At 41.7% G+C, this 11914-nt stretch overlaps 1 protein-coding gene across 2 annotated transcripts; it reads right to left on the bottom strand.

Moving 5' to 3' along the window:
• Positions 1–4171: 4171 nt before the first annotated feature.
• On the bottom strand, positions 4172–11490 carry TAC1 (tachykinin precursor 1; the record flags this gene model as incomplete). 2 transcript variants are annotated; one of them, XM_080818025.1, is made up of 6 exons in its annotated part: positions 4182–4231; positions 7515–7568; positions 9231–9254; positions 9727–9771; positions 10268–10364; positions 11368–11490. In XM_080818025.1, 6 exons carry the CDS (start codon positions 11488–11490, stop codon positions 4182–4184), a joined length of 393 nt encoding a protein of 130 aa, XP_080674151.1. The 2 variants fall into 2 exon arrangements, with proteins under 2 accessions (XP_080674152.1, XP_080674151.1); XM_080818026.1 differs by lacking the exon at positions 9727–9771 and having other exon boundaries at positions 4172–4231.
• Between the last annotated feature and the right edge of the window lie 424 nt (positions 11491–11914).

The following is an 11914-nucleotide window of genomic DNA, read 5'->3' as shown; positions in this document are numbered from 1 at the left end:
CTGAGGCTGTCTGCTCTCCAGTAGAATAGCTTTCTTGAGTTGTTCTGTTGTGATGATTTTAATAAAGGCTTACGTTAACAGGATTTGGTTGGTTTTTCTTCTTTCACAAATTCATGCTTATTGTTAAAGGATAGTTTGGCTAAATATTTATTTCCTTAAGAATTTTTAGATTTTGTTCCCTTACCTTACAGCACCCAGGGTTGCTGATGAGAAGTCTGTGTCTTGCAGCTGTCAGTTCCCTATTCTGGGGTTGGCACCTTTTCCTGCAGCCTTTGTGATTCCTTGGGGCCATGGCTTACCACTGTGGTTCTCTGTGTGCTTTCTTTCTTAAGGATCTGCACAATCTCTGGTCCGCCAAAAGTCCTTACTCTGTTTTTCACAAATCCCAGTGTACTTAATAATTTCTTTTAAAAAATAACTTAACAAATCATAATGACTTGGTGTTAAGAGATTTCAGCATGTGCTCAAATTAAAATGTTCTTTTTTTGTGTGTTTTTGGATGGGTCCATATGAAACTATGTTCCAGGGCAATAGAACGGAGTGTCCAGAGGAAGTCTTGTTTTTACTTTATAATTTTCTTATTTGAATTTCAGCGTCTTAGTCTTGATTCCAAATAATGGCATACATAATTCATTGGACATCTTTTTTTTTTTTAAGGTTTTATTTATTTATTTGAGAGACAGAGAGAGCAAGAGTGGAGGTGAGGTGGCAGAGGGAGAAGTAGAAGCAGACTCCTTGCTGAAGTGGGAGCCAGACAGTCTCCATCCTAGATCTCAAGATCATGATCTGAGATGAAGAGAGACACTTAACCAACTGAGCCACTCAGGCACCACAGACATCTTCCTTTTCTACCTCCAAATGCACCCAGCAGCTTTCCCCACCTGCTCTGGTGCCTATCTATGCCGCTTACTGGTGTGGACAGCATCAAGGGCTCCAAGCCCTCTGTTTGCAGTTGGGTTTGCCCAGTAGGAGGTGAGTGAGAGTGAGATATTTATTCCCTGGTCTTTCCAACCACTCCCTGCCCCCCGACATACCTGACTACCCTGTGTTGGTTCTGTCTTCCTACTGAAGACTACAGCTGCCAGGTGGTCCTCTGCACACAGAGACCCTCTCTTCCTCCTCTTGGGCCTTCAGGCCTGGGATAGCAGTAGCTCCCAGGGGAGCCAGGCTGGAGTCCCACATTCCATTGCTGGCTTCTGTACAACCTGCCTACATCTTTGTAATTCGTCCCTTTATTCAATTCTCCTCAAATTACTCAGCGTCATTTGTTTTTGCCCTCATCCTGACCCAACCAAAGCAAAACCAAAAAAGAGACGAAAAGCCAAAGCGATAGCAAGTATTTAGGTAACTTAATTATATAGATTCATCTTTTGCTGTTTCATAACAGAATAAAATACTCAAGCAAGAATAAAGGTGAAGAAGAAAAAAAAAAGAATAAAGGTGAAGAAAGCTTATTTTTGTTGAAGGAACCATGCTACAGAGGGGGAAGTAAGCGTAAATATTTCCTGAGCACACTCGTGGAGAGGAGTTCCTCTCCCTCTCCTTACTGACGCTGTCGCTGTGTTTCTGGGCTGCAGGGCAAGCAGGCATGAATGAAGTCTCGCTGGTGGGGGAGAGGGGGTGTTACGCCGCACTGTGGGCTCATGCGGCAAAGATTTATAAAATCTCCGTGACAGAAGGGACCGCGGGGACTCTCTAACGCAGCAGCGCCTGGCGCAGAACATAACCGTTTGTCATACAAGCCTAGATTTAATTTGTGTAGCAACTATATAAAAACCACCCCATGCTGCTGTTTCTTCAGTGTGCCTATTAAAAAAGATTCCAGTTGCTAATAAACAGTGCTGATTTTCTCACTGGCGTTTGGGAGAGTAGCTGGCAATGGCAAAGGGAACATTCACTGAGTACTTGCTGTGTGCTGGGGACTGAGCCCCAAGCTTTACAGGTATCATGGTCCGCAACCCTCAGCTAGGCTCCGTAGTGGATCCCTCCATGGTAGCGTAGGGCCGTGGTGAATACTATCATTAATCCACTTTACAGATGGGGATAATAAGGCAGAAAGAAGTTAAGGGACTTGCCCTTCATCACATGGCCATTCAAGTGATGGATGCATGGATTCGAATCCATGCAAGTCAACTCTGAACCCCACACTCATCCATTACATTGTTTCTTCTTGTTATAACATCTATGCAGACATATATATGTATATATATTGTAGGAATATTGCTTTGTGCCTAACGATATACTATACATGTTGTATGTCACTAAACACATAATGCTATTTTATTTTTATTTATTTGTTTATTTTTACATAATGCTATTTTAAATGATGGCAAAATATTCAATTGTAACAGTAGGCCAGTTTGCTTAATCAATCTTATTGTTAGATATTAATTTGTTCTGCTATTTCCCTCAATAATCTCTTTCTGTACTGACTCCTCTCACATACTTGCGTTAGAACTTCTAATTCTGGTTTATTAAATCATATAGTTGATATATTGCAATTATTATTATTCTTAAATAGAGTATTAAGCATTACTATTAGGGAGTGGGGCTCTAGATGACTCTTTCTCCATTTTGCTTATCATTTATAATTTGTAACATTTCAGTGTATTGTATAATAAGGAAATTAGATTGTTCGAGGTTTTATTCTTTAAGGTTTATTTTTTAAGTAATTTTTGCACCCACTGTGGGGCTCAAACTCACAACCACAAGACTAAGAGACAGTCCTCCAACTACACCAGCCACGTACCCTGGTTAGATTTTTTAACTTTTTATTTAAAAATATAGAGTTTAAAATATGCTTTAGCAATTCTCTCCCACAGTGGTTTCAACCATTGATCAACATGTTGATCAAACTATTGATCAACAATAATCACCAATCCAGGCTAAGGTCATGGAGTTTTAGTTCACTAAACAATGTTTGTCCTGAGCCTTTGTACCACTTGTTAGTGTTCCACACCCTCTATGTAACCCCAAAACATTTCCAAGGACACTTATCAATCCTTCTCCTTAAACAAATAAATGAAAGCCTCCCCCTGATTGTTCTGTATTTATTCCTGAAGCACATGCTTCAGCTGGGGAGTGTAATGGATGTTAACAATTCACAGGCCTCCTTAGAAATGCTAGAAAGGCACTCTTGTCTTCATTATAGGGGTGATGCCCTTTACTAATCAGCCCCCATCTTTCTGCATCATCTTTTGTGAGAGTTTGGTATCTTAAATCTAGTGTGAATCACACACAGGTGCATTTATACCTGGGCTCCAAGCAGGGCTTCAATTGTAGTGCGCTGATGTTTTACCCAACAATAACCAGGGGAATGCATCTCTAAGACAGATCATTATCCTATTTGTAAAAGGGAATCTTGGGCATGCATCAACAGAACTTACCCTCTATTCTTGGGATTCCAAAATGTAATTGTTTTCCTCATGAAGGATCTCATGCAAAATGACTGACCCCGCCAGACCCAAAAGTGTGTGTGTGTGTGTGTGTGTATGAAGAGAGAGAGAGAGAGAAAGGAACTGAGATTCCACTGTAGTCATTTACCTTAAGAAGGAGAAATTTAGTAGCCAAAATAGCTTCGAACATATTTCATCTACTAAAAGAACATGTGTTGGTGTGACAGAAATATTAATGAAAGAATAACACCCAATTCTCAAGATATTTTTTCTTTTATTTAAAATGTTAACTATCACAACACATTATACAATGAAATGAAGACCATAGAATCACGTGAAAACTTGTAGAACATCTGTATGTAAGTCACAACACGTGACACATGCTGCAGGGATACCCTCTGATACCAAATCTTAGCATACTTCCACCATGAAAACAGCGGAAGCACAACCCTGTCTGTGAGGTTCCTCTCCTTCAGCTGTGGCTGACGCAACTGCTTCCAGGGAACAAAGATGATTTCTTTCTTTGAAGAGCATATTTCTGTTTCACTGAACACTGTGCTTTGTTGAGAAATGACCACTGATTTCTACGTCTGAGGGGGTCATATTAGAATTATAACATACTTTCACAGCACGTATTGGCACAATATGAAAAATAAAGTTTTTTTGAGTTTTCCACTCAAAACAATGATTATTAAATAAATAATTATTCCTCATGGTGCAGGTGTCATGTTACCTTTCATTGGCCACTGACCCACATGAGGCTCAATAAATTACACATGAGGTGGTTTATTTGCGTCTTCGTTCGTAATTCTGCATCGCGCTCCTGTCATAAGCCACTGAGAACAAAGAGAAGGCAGAGGGGTTCTTAAGAGGACTCACTGAGAGAGTTAAATAAGCTTCAAGACACACTGTAATTTATTAAAAACTAGTGAATGACTCTTCCCACCTCCACTGAAGTATTTCTAAGAGTTTTCTTTGCATACCCTCCAGTCTTGCCTGTCTCTGTCCTGACTGGAAGTGATCTAACCACAGAATCCTTGGTTACTGAGGCCACCTGCCAGATACTTGGGGCCCCCAAAGCATAGTTCCACAATCTACTGCAGTGTTAATTTTTCATAATTTTCTCAAGCAGTGGCAGACTCCCCCCACCCCCCTCGCCCCCACGGTGATTTATAGAAAGGATAATGCCTGAAGTATAGGAGTACTAATAGTAGTAGGATGAAGGCAAATGTGCGGCTTTTATTCTAGGACAGAGTCAATAGACTACAGACCATGGGCCAAATCCAACCCACCACCTTTTCTTGAAAATAACGTTTTATTGGAATGTGGCCATACCCATTCATTTATGTATTGTCTATGGCTACGTAGAGAGATGGCATGGCTCACAAAATCAAAAATATTTGTTATCTGGCTCTTTACAGAAGGAATTGGCTGGTTCCTGTTATAGGACTCCCAAATGGTGTAGGGGTCTCCTCCTATCTTGGGGATACCTTGCAATGATGACTGTCATTGAAGCTAAAAACAACTTCATTTTCAGGAGGTAGGACAATTGTGCCATCCACATACGACAGTTTAACTTACCTCCCAGCACCATAATGGCCAGTGAAAGATTAATCACTGTCTCTAAAAGCACTTAACATACAGCTAACAAGTAATTTAAGTGCTTTGACGGTCTGGAATGTTTAAAAAAGCCAAAATTATATTATATTATATTATATTATATTATATTATATTATATTATATTATATATTATATGCAATTTCGAAGAGGTATGTAACCACAAAAGGGTAAGGATCAGACTACTGTGATCAGAATACTTAAGTATATTACTTATCATTTTAGTTAATTTATATACTTAGATTTACATTTTAGCGAAACGATGCTGCTTTTTAAAATTCATATATCCTGTATAAAATACCGAATTTAACAGAAACAGTAGAAAGCACTGTGGAAAGTATGTAGGAATCATAGATGCCTCTCTAAACAATCTTCTCAGTGAGAACGATCTGTTGAGAGAGGAGGTAGGTGAGGGCTGTAGGGTGATCACTCTCCCTTTCCAGCCGTGAGCAGAGGCCCTGTTAGCATCCAACACTGGGTTCATGACAAACTGAATGCTTTACATCAATCATGTATGCGCTTCCGCGGTTGAACAGCCTGAGCCGCGAACCGGGCCGTTCTCAAGGAGGGAAACGGTCCATTTCTCATCCTGTTCTGTTTGTATCAGGAGGAGGACGACTAGCACAAGCTCAGTTTCTGACAAGCTTTAGTTTAGCATGATTCCGTTCCCCAGAGAAGTGAGGTGAATGAGAATGTAAAGTAACCACAATCGGATTCCTGTTGGCTGGAACAGAATATCCTTTTCACGGGAAGCAGAGTTTGGTTATCTGGTCCCTGAACCATCTGAAACTGTATGTACGTTTTTGTGTTTATAAACCAATGAGGGTTTCTCTACAAAGCAGGTTTCTAGATTTCTCAGACTGTCAAAGGGGCTTGTGACCACAAAAAGTTAAATCGGATGGCTGCAGGACACAATGGTTACATTGCCTCAGTTGATCCTATGAAAAGATCTCTGACTCAGTGTTTGCCCATTTTTTTCCTTTTATATTTTCTTAAAATGGAGGAGTGAAAATTTTGTCATAAACTGACCCCGATTCATTATAGTGATTCTATTTATAACTACATTATTACTTTGCACATATTAATGGCATTTAATCTGTATAAATTGCACAGTATCTGTATTATTTGTAAAGTTAGCCATGTTCTGAAACTTGTATCAGTTCTGGAAATAAAAAGTTGATGACTAACATGATTATCAAGAAAACCACAGTTATAGAAGGGCTAGTTGTACCCTTCTGCTACAAGTAAAACCAGTGTGGTTTAAATTTACATTCCATTTCCAAAAGCTGGAGGATTATACATATTAATAAAATAATTTAAAGCTTTTCATAAGACACACTGGTAACTCCTTTAAAATTTAAACTTGAAAAAAAAATTTTATACTTGAGCAGCCCCCAAGTTACTGAAAAAGAAATACAAACATAGTGTCTAAATTTGGAACATAGAGGGACAATGATAGGATACATCATTTTTTGCATGAATTTTCCAGATAATTAAGCCAGCACTTCTTAGTTACAGATTTTCTAGAAACTTGAAATACCCTAAACGGATAAGGCAGCTGGTTACTTTCTAATTAGTTACTTGATTAATACTATAATTCTATTTTCACTAAAGGTAAAATAGAGTTTGAATAGCTTTCCTGAGGAACCCAAGCTAATTGCTATAAAGGCCTGAATGTGCTTTACAGAAAAAAATCAGTCTCTGTGAAAATGATATAGGGGTTATTTAACCTTGGAAATGGTATGATGAATGGGTTTTCAGATATAGGTATGTGGCATTTTTACACAGAAGATGGGAACTACAGAGAGGAAAGGAAATAGGCAGGCTTTAGGCCAAGGGAAGGACTTATTGAAGATTAAGATGGGTTATGAGGATTGTGACCCCCCCTTTCTCTGTGAGGGTTTACAGACAGAACTGATCATAATCCCCCAGGATGACTTGATCCTGTTCCTTTCTGAAAGCACTGGCATGCACTGGGTTATTCCCATACTCTCAGACATCCATCAGGATGTTTCGAGTTTGAGCTTTTATAACTTCATAAAGTATAAATGCATGTATTAGTTTTATTTGTTTACTTTTGTGCTGGGAGACTGCCAGACATAATGTCATATAAGCTTTTTGAATGATCTTGGTAGTAAGTGAAATTGGTCTTATTTCCCACATATCCCTCCCTACTTAGTTCTGGAAAGTTCAGTGTGGCTTATGTAACAAATATAAGGGAAAAAGTACTAGACTAGCCCAAGGATTCAGGTTAGGTAATGATTAAACAGGCAGACACTGGTAGGACTGGTGGTTTGAGAAAGAAAGGTGCATCCTGGGTGAGATTAGCTTAATCAGTTACAAATTCATTCTTGGATTTGTTTATTGCAATTAGATTTTTTTTTCACCGTAAGTACTCATTTTAAGTTTATCATTCCTTTTTAGTACTTTGAAAACTATGCCTTAGAAAGAAAATAAGATATTTAAGATACTGTCTATTTTCAGTCATGGTTTTATACATACCAGAATTTAAAGCTCTTTTGCCCATTAGTCCAACAAAGGAATCTGTTTTATGCCCTGGAAAAATACATTTAGGGGTATTTTAATATGTATGTCTTTGAGGAAATAAACTGTTAAAACTAGTACTGAAGAAAAGCAAGCTTTCGAATATATGCCTACATAATAAATATATAACCATTTCAAGTTTTGGTGAGCCTGAAGAAATGAAGATTTCTAGTAAGTCTTACATTTGACATTAAAACAATACAATGAAAGCACTTTTCTTAATTCTATATCTAAATATTAGCAAGTATAGTTTATTACACTTTACCTGTTTATATACAATGCTTTAAATATTGCTGCTATTTATGCTAGTTTTGGTTTTTAGGGAATCAGTTTCACAGTTGGGTGACAGAAATATCGAGTGTGTCTCCTTGTGTAACTGCATTTTTAAAAAAGATTTTATTTATTTATTTGACAGACAGAGATTACAAGTAGGCAGAGAGGCAGGCAGAGAGACGAGGAAGCAGGCTCCTTGCTGAGCAGAGAGCCGGATGTGGGGCTTGATCCCAGGACCCTGAGATCATGACCTGGGCTGAAGGCAGAGGCTTTAACCCACTGAGCCACCCAGGCGCCCCTTAATTTTACTGCATTTTTAATAATACCGGAAAGTTGTGTTAATTTAGACATTAATAGAGTGCATTTATTTTCATTACATAGAAGTTTGCTATATATAATCTCCTTGGAAATCAAATCTTTAGAACATAAATATAAATAAGGTTTATGTATTTTCAAAGATGAAGCCTTATGAGAAAGGTTATTATTTCAACTCTAGTGGGGAAAGGTCTCTTGCTTTATACTGTATTATTTGAGAATTGGACTGCTGTTTTAATGTGACCTTCTTTGCCAACCAGTGGACCAAAATCTAAGTGGAGTTGTGGGTGAACCCTGGGGTAAATGCATATGGTTGAGATGGACTCGTGGGACTTCCCATCAATTTGAGTTCCATTAACTGGGATACTGGGATCTAATGAACGTAAAGTGCCATAACTCTGCCATCTCTACTGCCCCAAGAAGTGTTTCATTGTACTTGAATAGATTGAGGGTCCCCATTCAATGATGGGATCAAAAAAACTGCATTTCTATCTATCTTTACCTCTACTATGGATTCTGTACTCATTTACTTAATCTTCTTAATTGGCTGCTGGATTACCCTAGATATTGTTATGAGATCTGGCATACTGAAATGTTAAGAGATGTCTATAAATGCTTGGGTTTTTTTTATTTTGTTTTTATTTTTCCAGTGGAAGTGGTGGGGGGTAGAAGAGGATAAGGGGTGAAAAAGGAGAGGAATCTCTGGTTGGATTTTTACCCCTGGACTGAAATTCTTATCTAAAACTAACACCTTATAGGAGTTAAAGGATTTCTTCTGGCTTTCTTTCACAGCTTAAAACAACAACAAATATTTATTATCTCACAGTTTCTGTGGGTCAGGAATTCAGCAACTGTTTAGCTAGGAATTGAAGGATTTTTAACATAATGCATCATTTTGTAAGTATCTAGGTCTAAGAAACAGAGTTTTAAAAAAACGTGCTCTGGACGTGATTAATATGAGTTTCCTCCATTCTCATACTGCCTTAATTAAAAATGTTAAGTCCTAAGTTACAACGGAAAAGAAGATATAAAATGAAATTCAATCTAATTTGCATTTGGTAAATGTCAAAATAATTTGAAACTTACTTTTATGAGAGATCTGGCCATGTCCTAGAAGAAAGAAAGAGAAAGTTAGCAAGGGCAATAGATTTATTTTAAGGATGCTGTATTATATTTTCAGAAGAGAATTATAAAATAAGTTGATTTTTAACACATGTAACATTTCCCATTCATGTACTATCCTGGGGAATATAGCAGAACCATAAATGCTAACCAAATTATTAATGATAAAAACAAAATAGCAACCAAAAGGAATATTTTTAAGTGCTTTCTATGGGCCACAGATTCAAACCCAGGACTATGAGACCCCTGAGGCCTAACATAATAACTGTTAGGCCACACCACCTGTTTTCTTTTAAGAAACACATCTCCAAGCTGGACCCCCAGGAGAGAGGGATACAAATCTTTACTTCTACTAAAGAGGCATTATCAAGAATCTGTATTTCAGCCCATAAAAGACTTTCTTCACTTTTCCTACATGTGCATTCACAATAGTAAAATAAAGATTTATAGAAATGTTTACCATAAAGAGCCTTTAACAGGGCCACTTGTTTTTCAATTGAGGAATCTGACAAAAGATGAATTGGTATTAACTGTTTACACGTTCCATTGATGGTGTGATGAATTCAAGGAAATTGAGTATTTCTATCATGAGACAGTAGGGAGCTAAATCTAATCTAAATCTAATCTAACCTCAAAGGTCTAAAATGGATTTCTGCAGGCGCTTTGACCATTCTGAGTACTATCCCCTGGAGGCCCCACGCCTTCCCCCTTGGCAGTTTGGATCCTGCATCAAGGGAGCACTCAGCTAAGGTTGCTTCCTGCTCTTGACTGGGGTCACTCTAATTGTGTGGGGCTGGCACAGAAAAGCTCACCCTCCCTCAGCCAGCATGTGTGTTTGTTAGTGGGGTGAGGGCCAGAGTCGCTCCCCCAGGGTATATCCATTTTAGGATGGAAATTTCTACTCAAAGAGCAAAAGAGACAGGGCGCTCTGAGAAGCAGTGAGCGAGGACACTGGGCGGGTTGCTCAGAGAGAGAGAGGGAGGGATGGCTGCCCATCTCACCAGCATCCCGTTTGCCCATTAATCCGAAGAACTGCTGAGGCTTGGGTCTCCGGGCGATTCTCTGCAGAAGATGCTCAAAGGGCTCCGGCAGCTCCTCCTAGGGGACAGACGCACAGACAGACGGGCGTGTAGGCCACCAGCACGCGGCGCCAGCCCTGGGCGAAGCTCGGAGGCGGGCGGTAGCGGCGCCAGGGCCGGAAAACCGGCCCGGCAGGGAGGCGGGAGAAAGCCGGGTTTCCCAACGCGAGGGCTGAGTGGGGTCCCAGCCCTGGAACTCTCTTTTTCCACCCCTCCCAGCAGAACTCGTGTCCCCGGGCCCCGCTTTCGCGGGTTAGCGGGAGACGCGGCGTCCCCCAGCCTCGCGCGCTCTCCGCTCTTTGCAGAGCCTGGAGACCCCCGCCCCCCGCCCCACTGCTCTGCCGCGCCGCCACCTGACTTTCTCTCGATTCTGGCGCGGGCTTTGGAGACGCCTCGCCGCCCTAAATGCACACAGCTGTGTGTCGCGAATGGGAAAGGAATGCTTTACTAGGGACCTGCACCGCGCCACTTACACTGTTCCCTCGAGGAGCGCTCCCTTGGGCCAATAGCCTGAGAGCCTTGTAAAGGAGTAAAATAAAAGTCAAGGCAGGAATTTAGCTTCCCACCCACCTCGCCCCTCGAAGCCCCCAGCAGCTTGCCCTTTGCCCCCGCTTCTACCAGCGTCCGGCGCGCCCCCTTCTGCCCCTGCCCAGCGTTTCCAAATGCCCGGTCCTTGCAACTAGACTGGAGTCTCCGAAATCCACCTTACCCCGGGATGAAACCCTGTGGGATTTCCAGCCTTGTGAGGACCCCGGGCTCATCAGGGAGGGCATCATTCCTCCAGGGAGTTCCCGAGACCCGACGGTGCAGCCCCCGGGAGGAAACTTGGATCGTGGGCACAAAATCTCGTGAGGGGACCCAGGGAATGGCGTTCCTTTACATCCGCACGCCCCCACCCCCCACCCCGCGCTCCTCCACCGCCGCTGGTCGCGGTCGCGGTGCCTGGCAGGCTAACTAGAATGCTATCGTACGGGAAGTGACAGCTCCCAGGGCCTGGAAGAACGGCGCGGGCTGGGTCTCACCTTGATCTGGTCGCTGTCCGACCAGTCGGACCAATAATTCAGATCATCGCTGGTTCCGATTTCTTCGGCAAACAGTTGAGTGGAAACGAGAAAAAAGACGGCCAAGGCCACGAGGATTTTCATGCTGGATTTCTGGGAAGAACGGGGAAGAGACATTGGGGATGGCTATCCAAGAGTTGGGGCAGCATAATTTTTGGTCCCACAACGCAAGTCGGGGCCGATTGAACCAAGATAAAAAGCCTAAGGGATAACAAGCCTAAAGCATACCTTGTACCCTTTAGGAAAGAGAATCATGCCCCCAAGCTTCTCAAAGCCCCTTCTCCCTGGATCCCAACTCCCTCAGCCTCCAACCCAGCAGTCTACACCTTCAAGCCGGGAGGCTCTGCAGGTGGGAAACAAAGAGGGACATTGGCATTTGGGATACCCGTCTCCCCAGTGTCCCTCCGCTGTCCTCCCACTGTCTCTCGCCCCGGCGGCCAGCCGCCACCTCGGAGCGATGCCCCGTGCAGGCACTTACTGCGGCGGGCAGGCCCGCAGGGTTCCTCCG

The sequence above is a fragment of the Martes martes genome, assembly GCF_963455335.1.
Source record: "Martes martes genome assembly, chromosome: 11".
NCBI classification, from domain to species: domain Eukaryota; kingdom Metazoa; phylum Chordata; class Mammalia; order Carnivora; family Mustelidae; genus Martes; species Martes martes.
The sequence above is the reverse complement of the archived record's forward strand: the minus strand, read 5'-3'. Positions and strand labels throughout refer to the sequence as shown.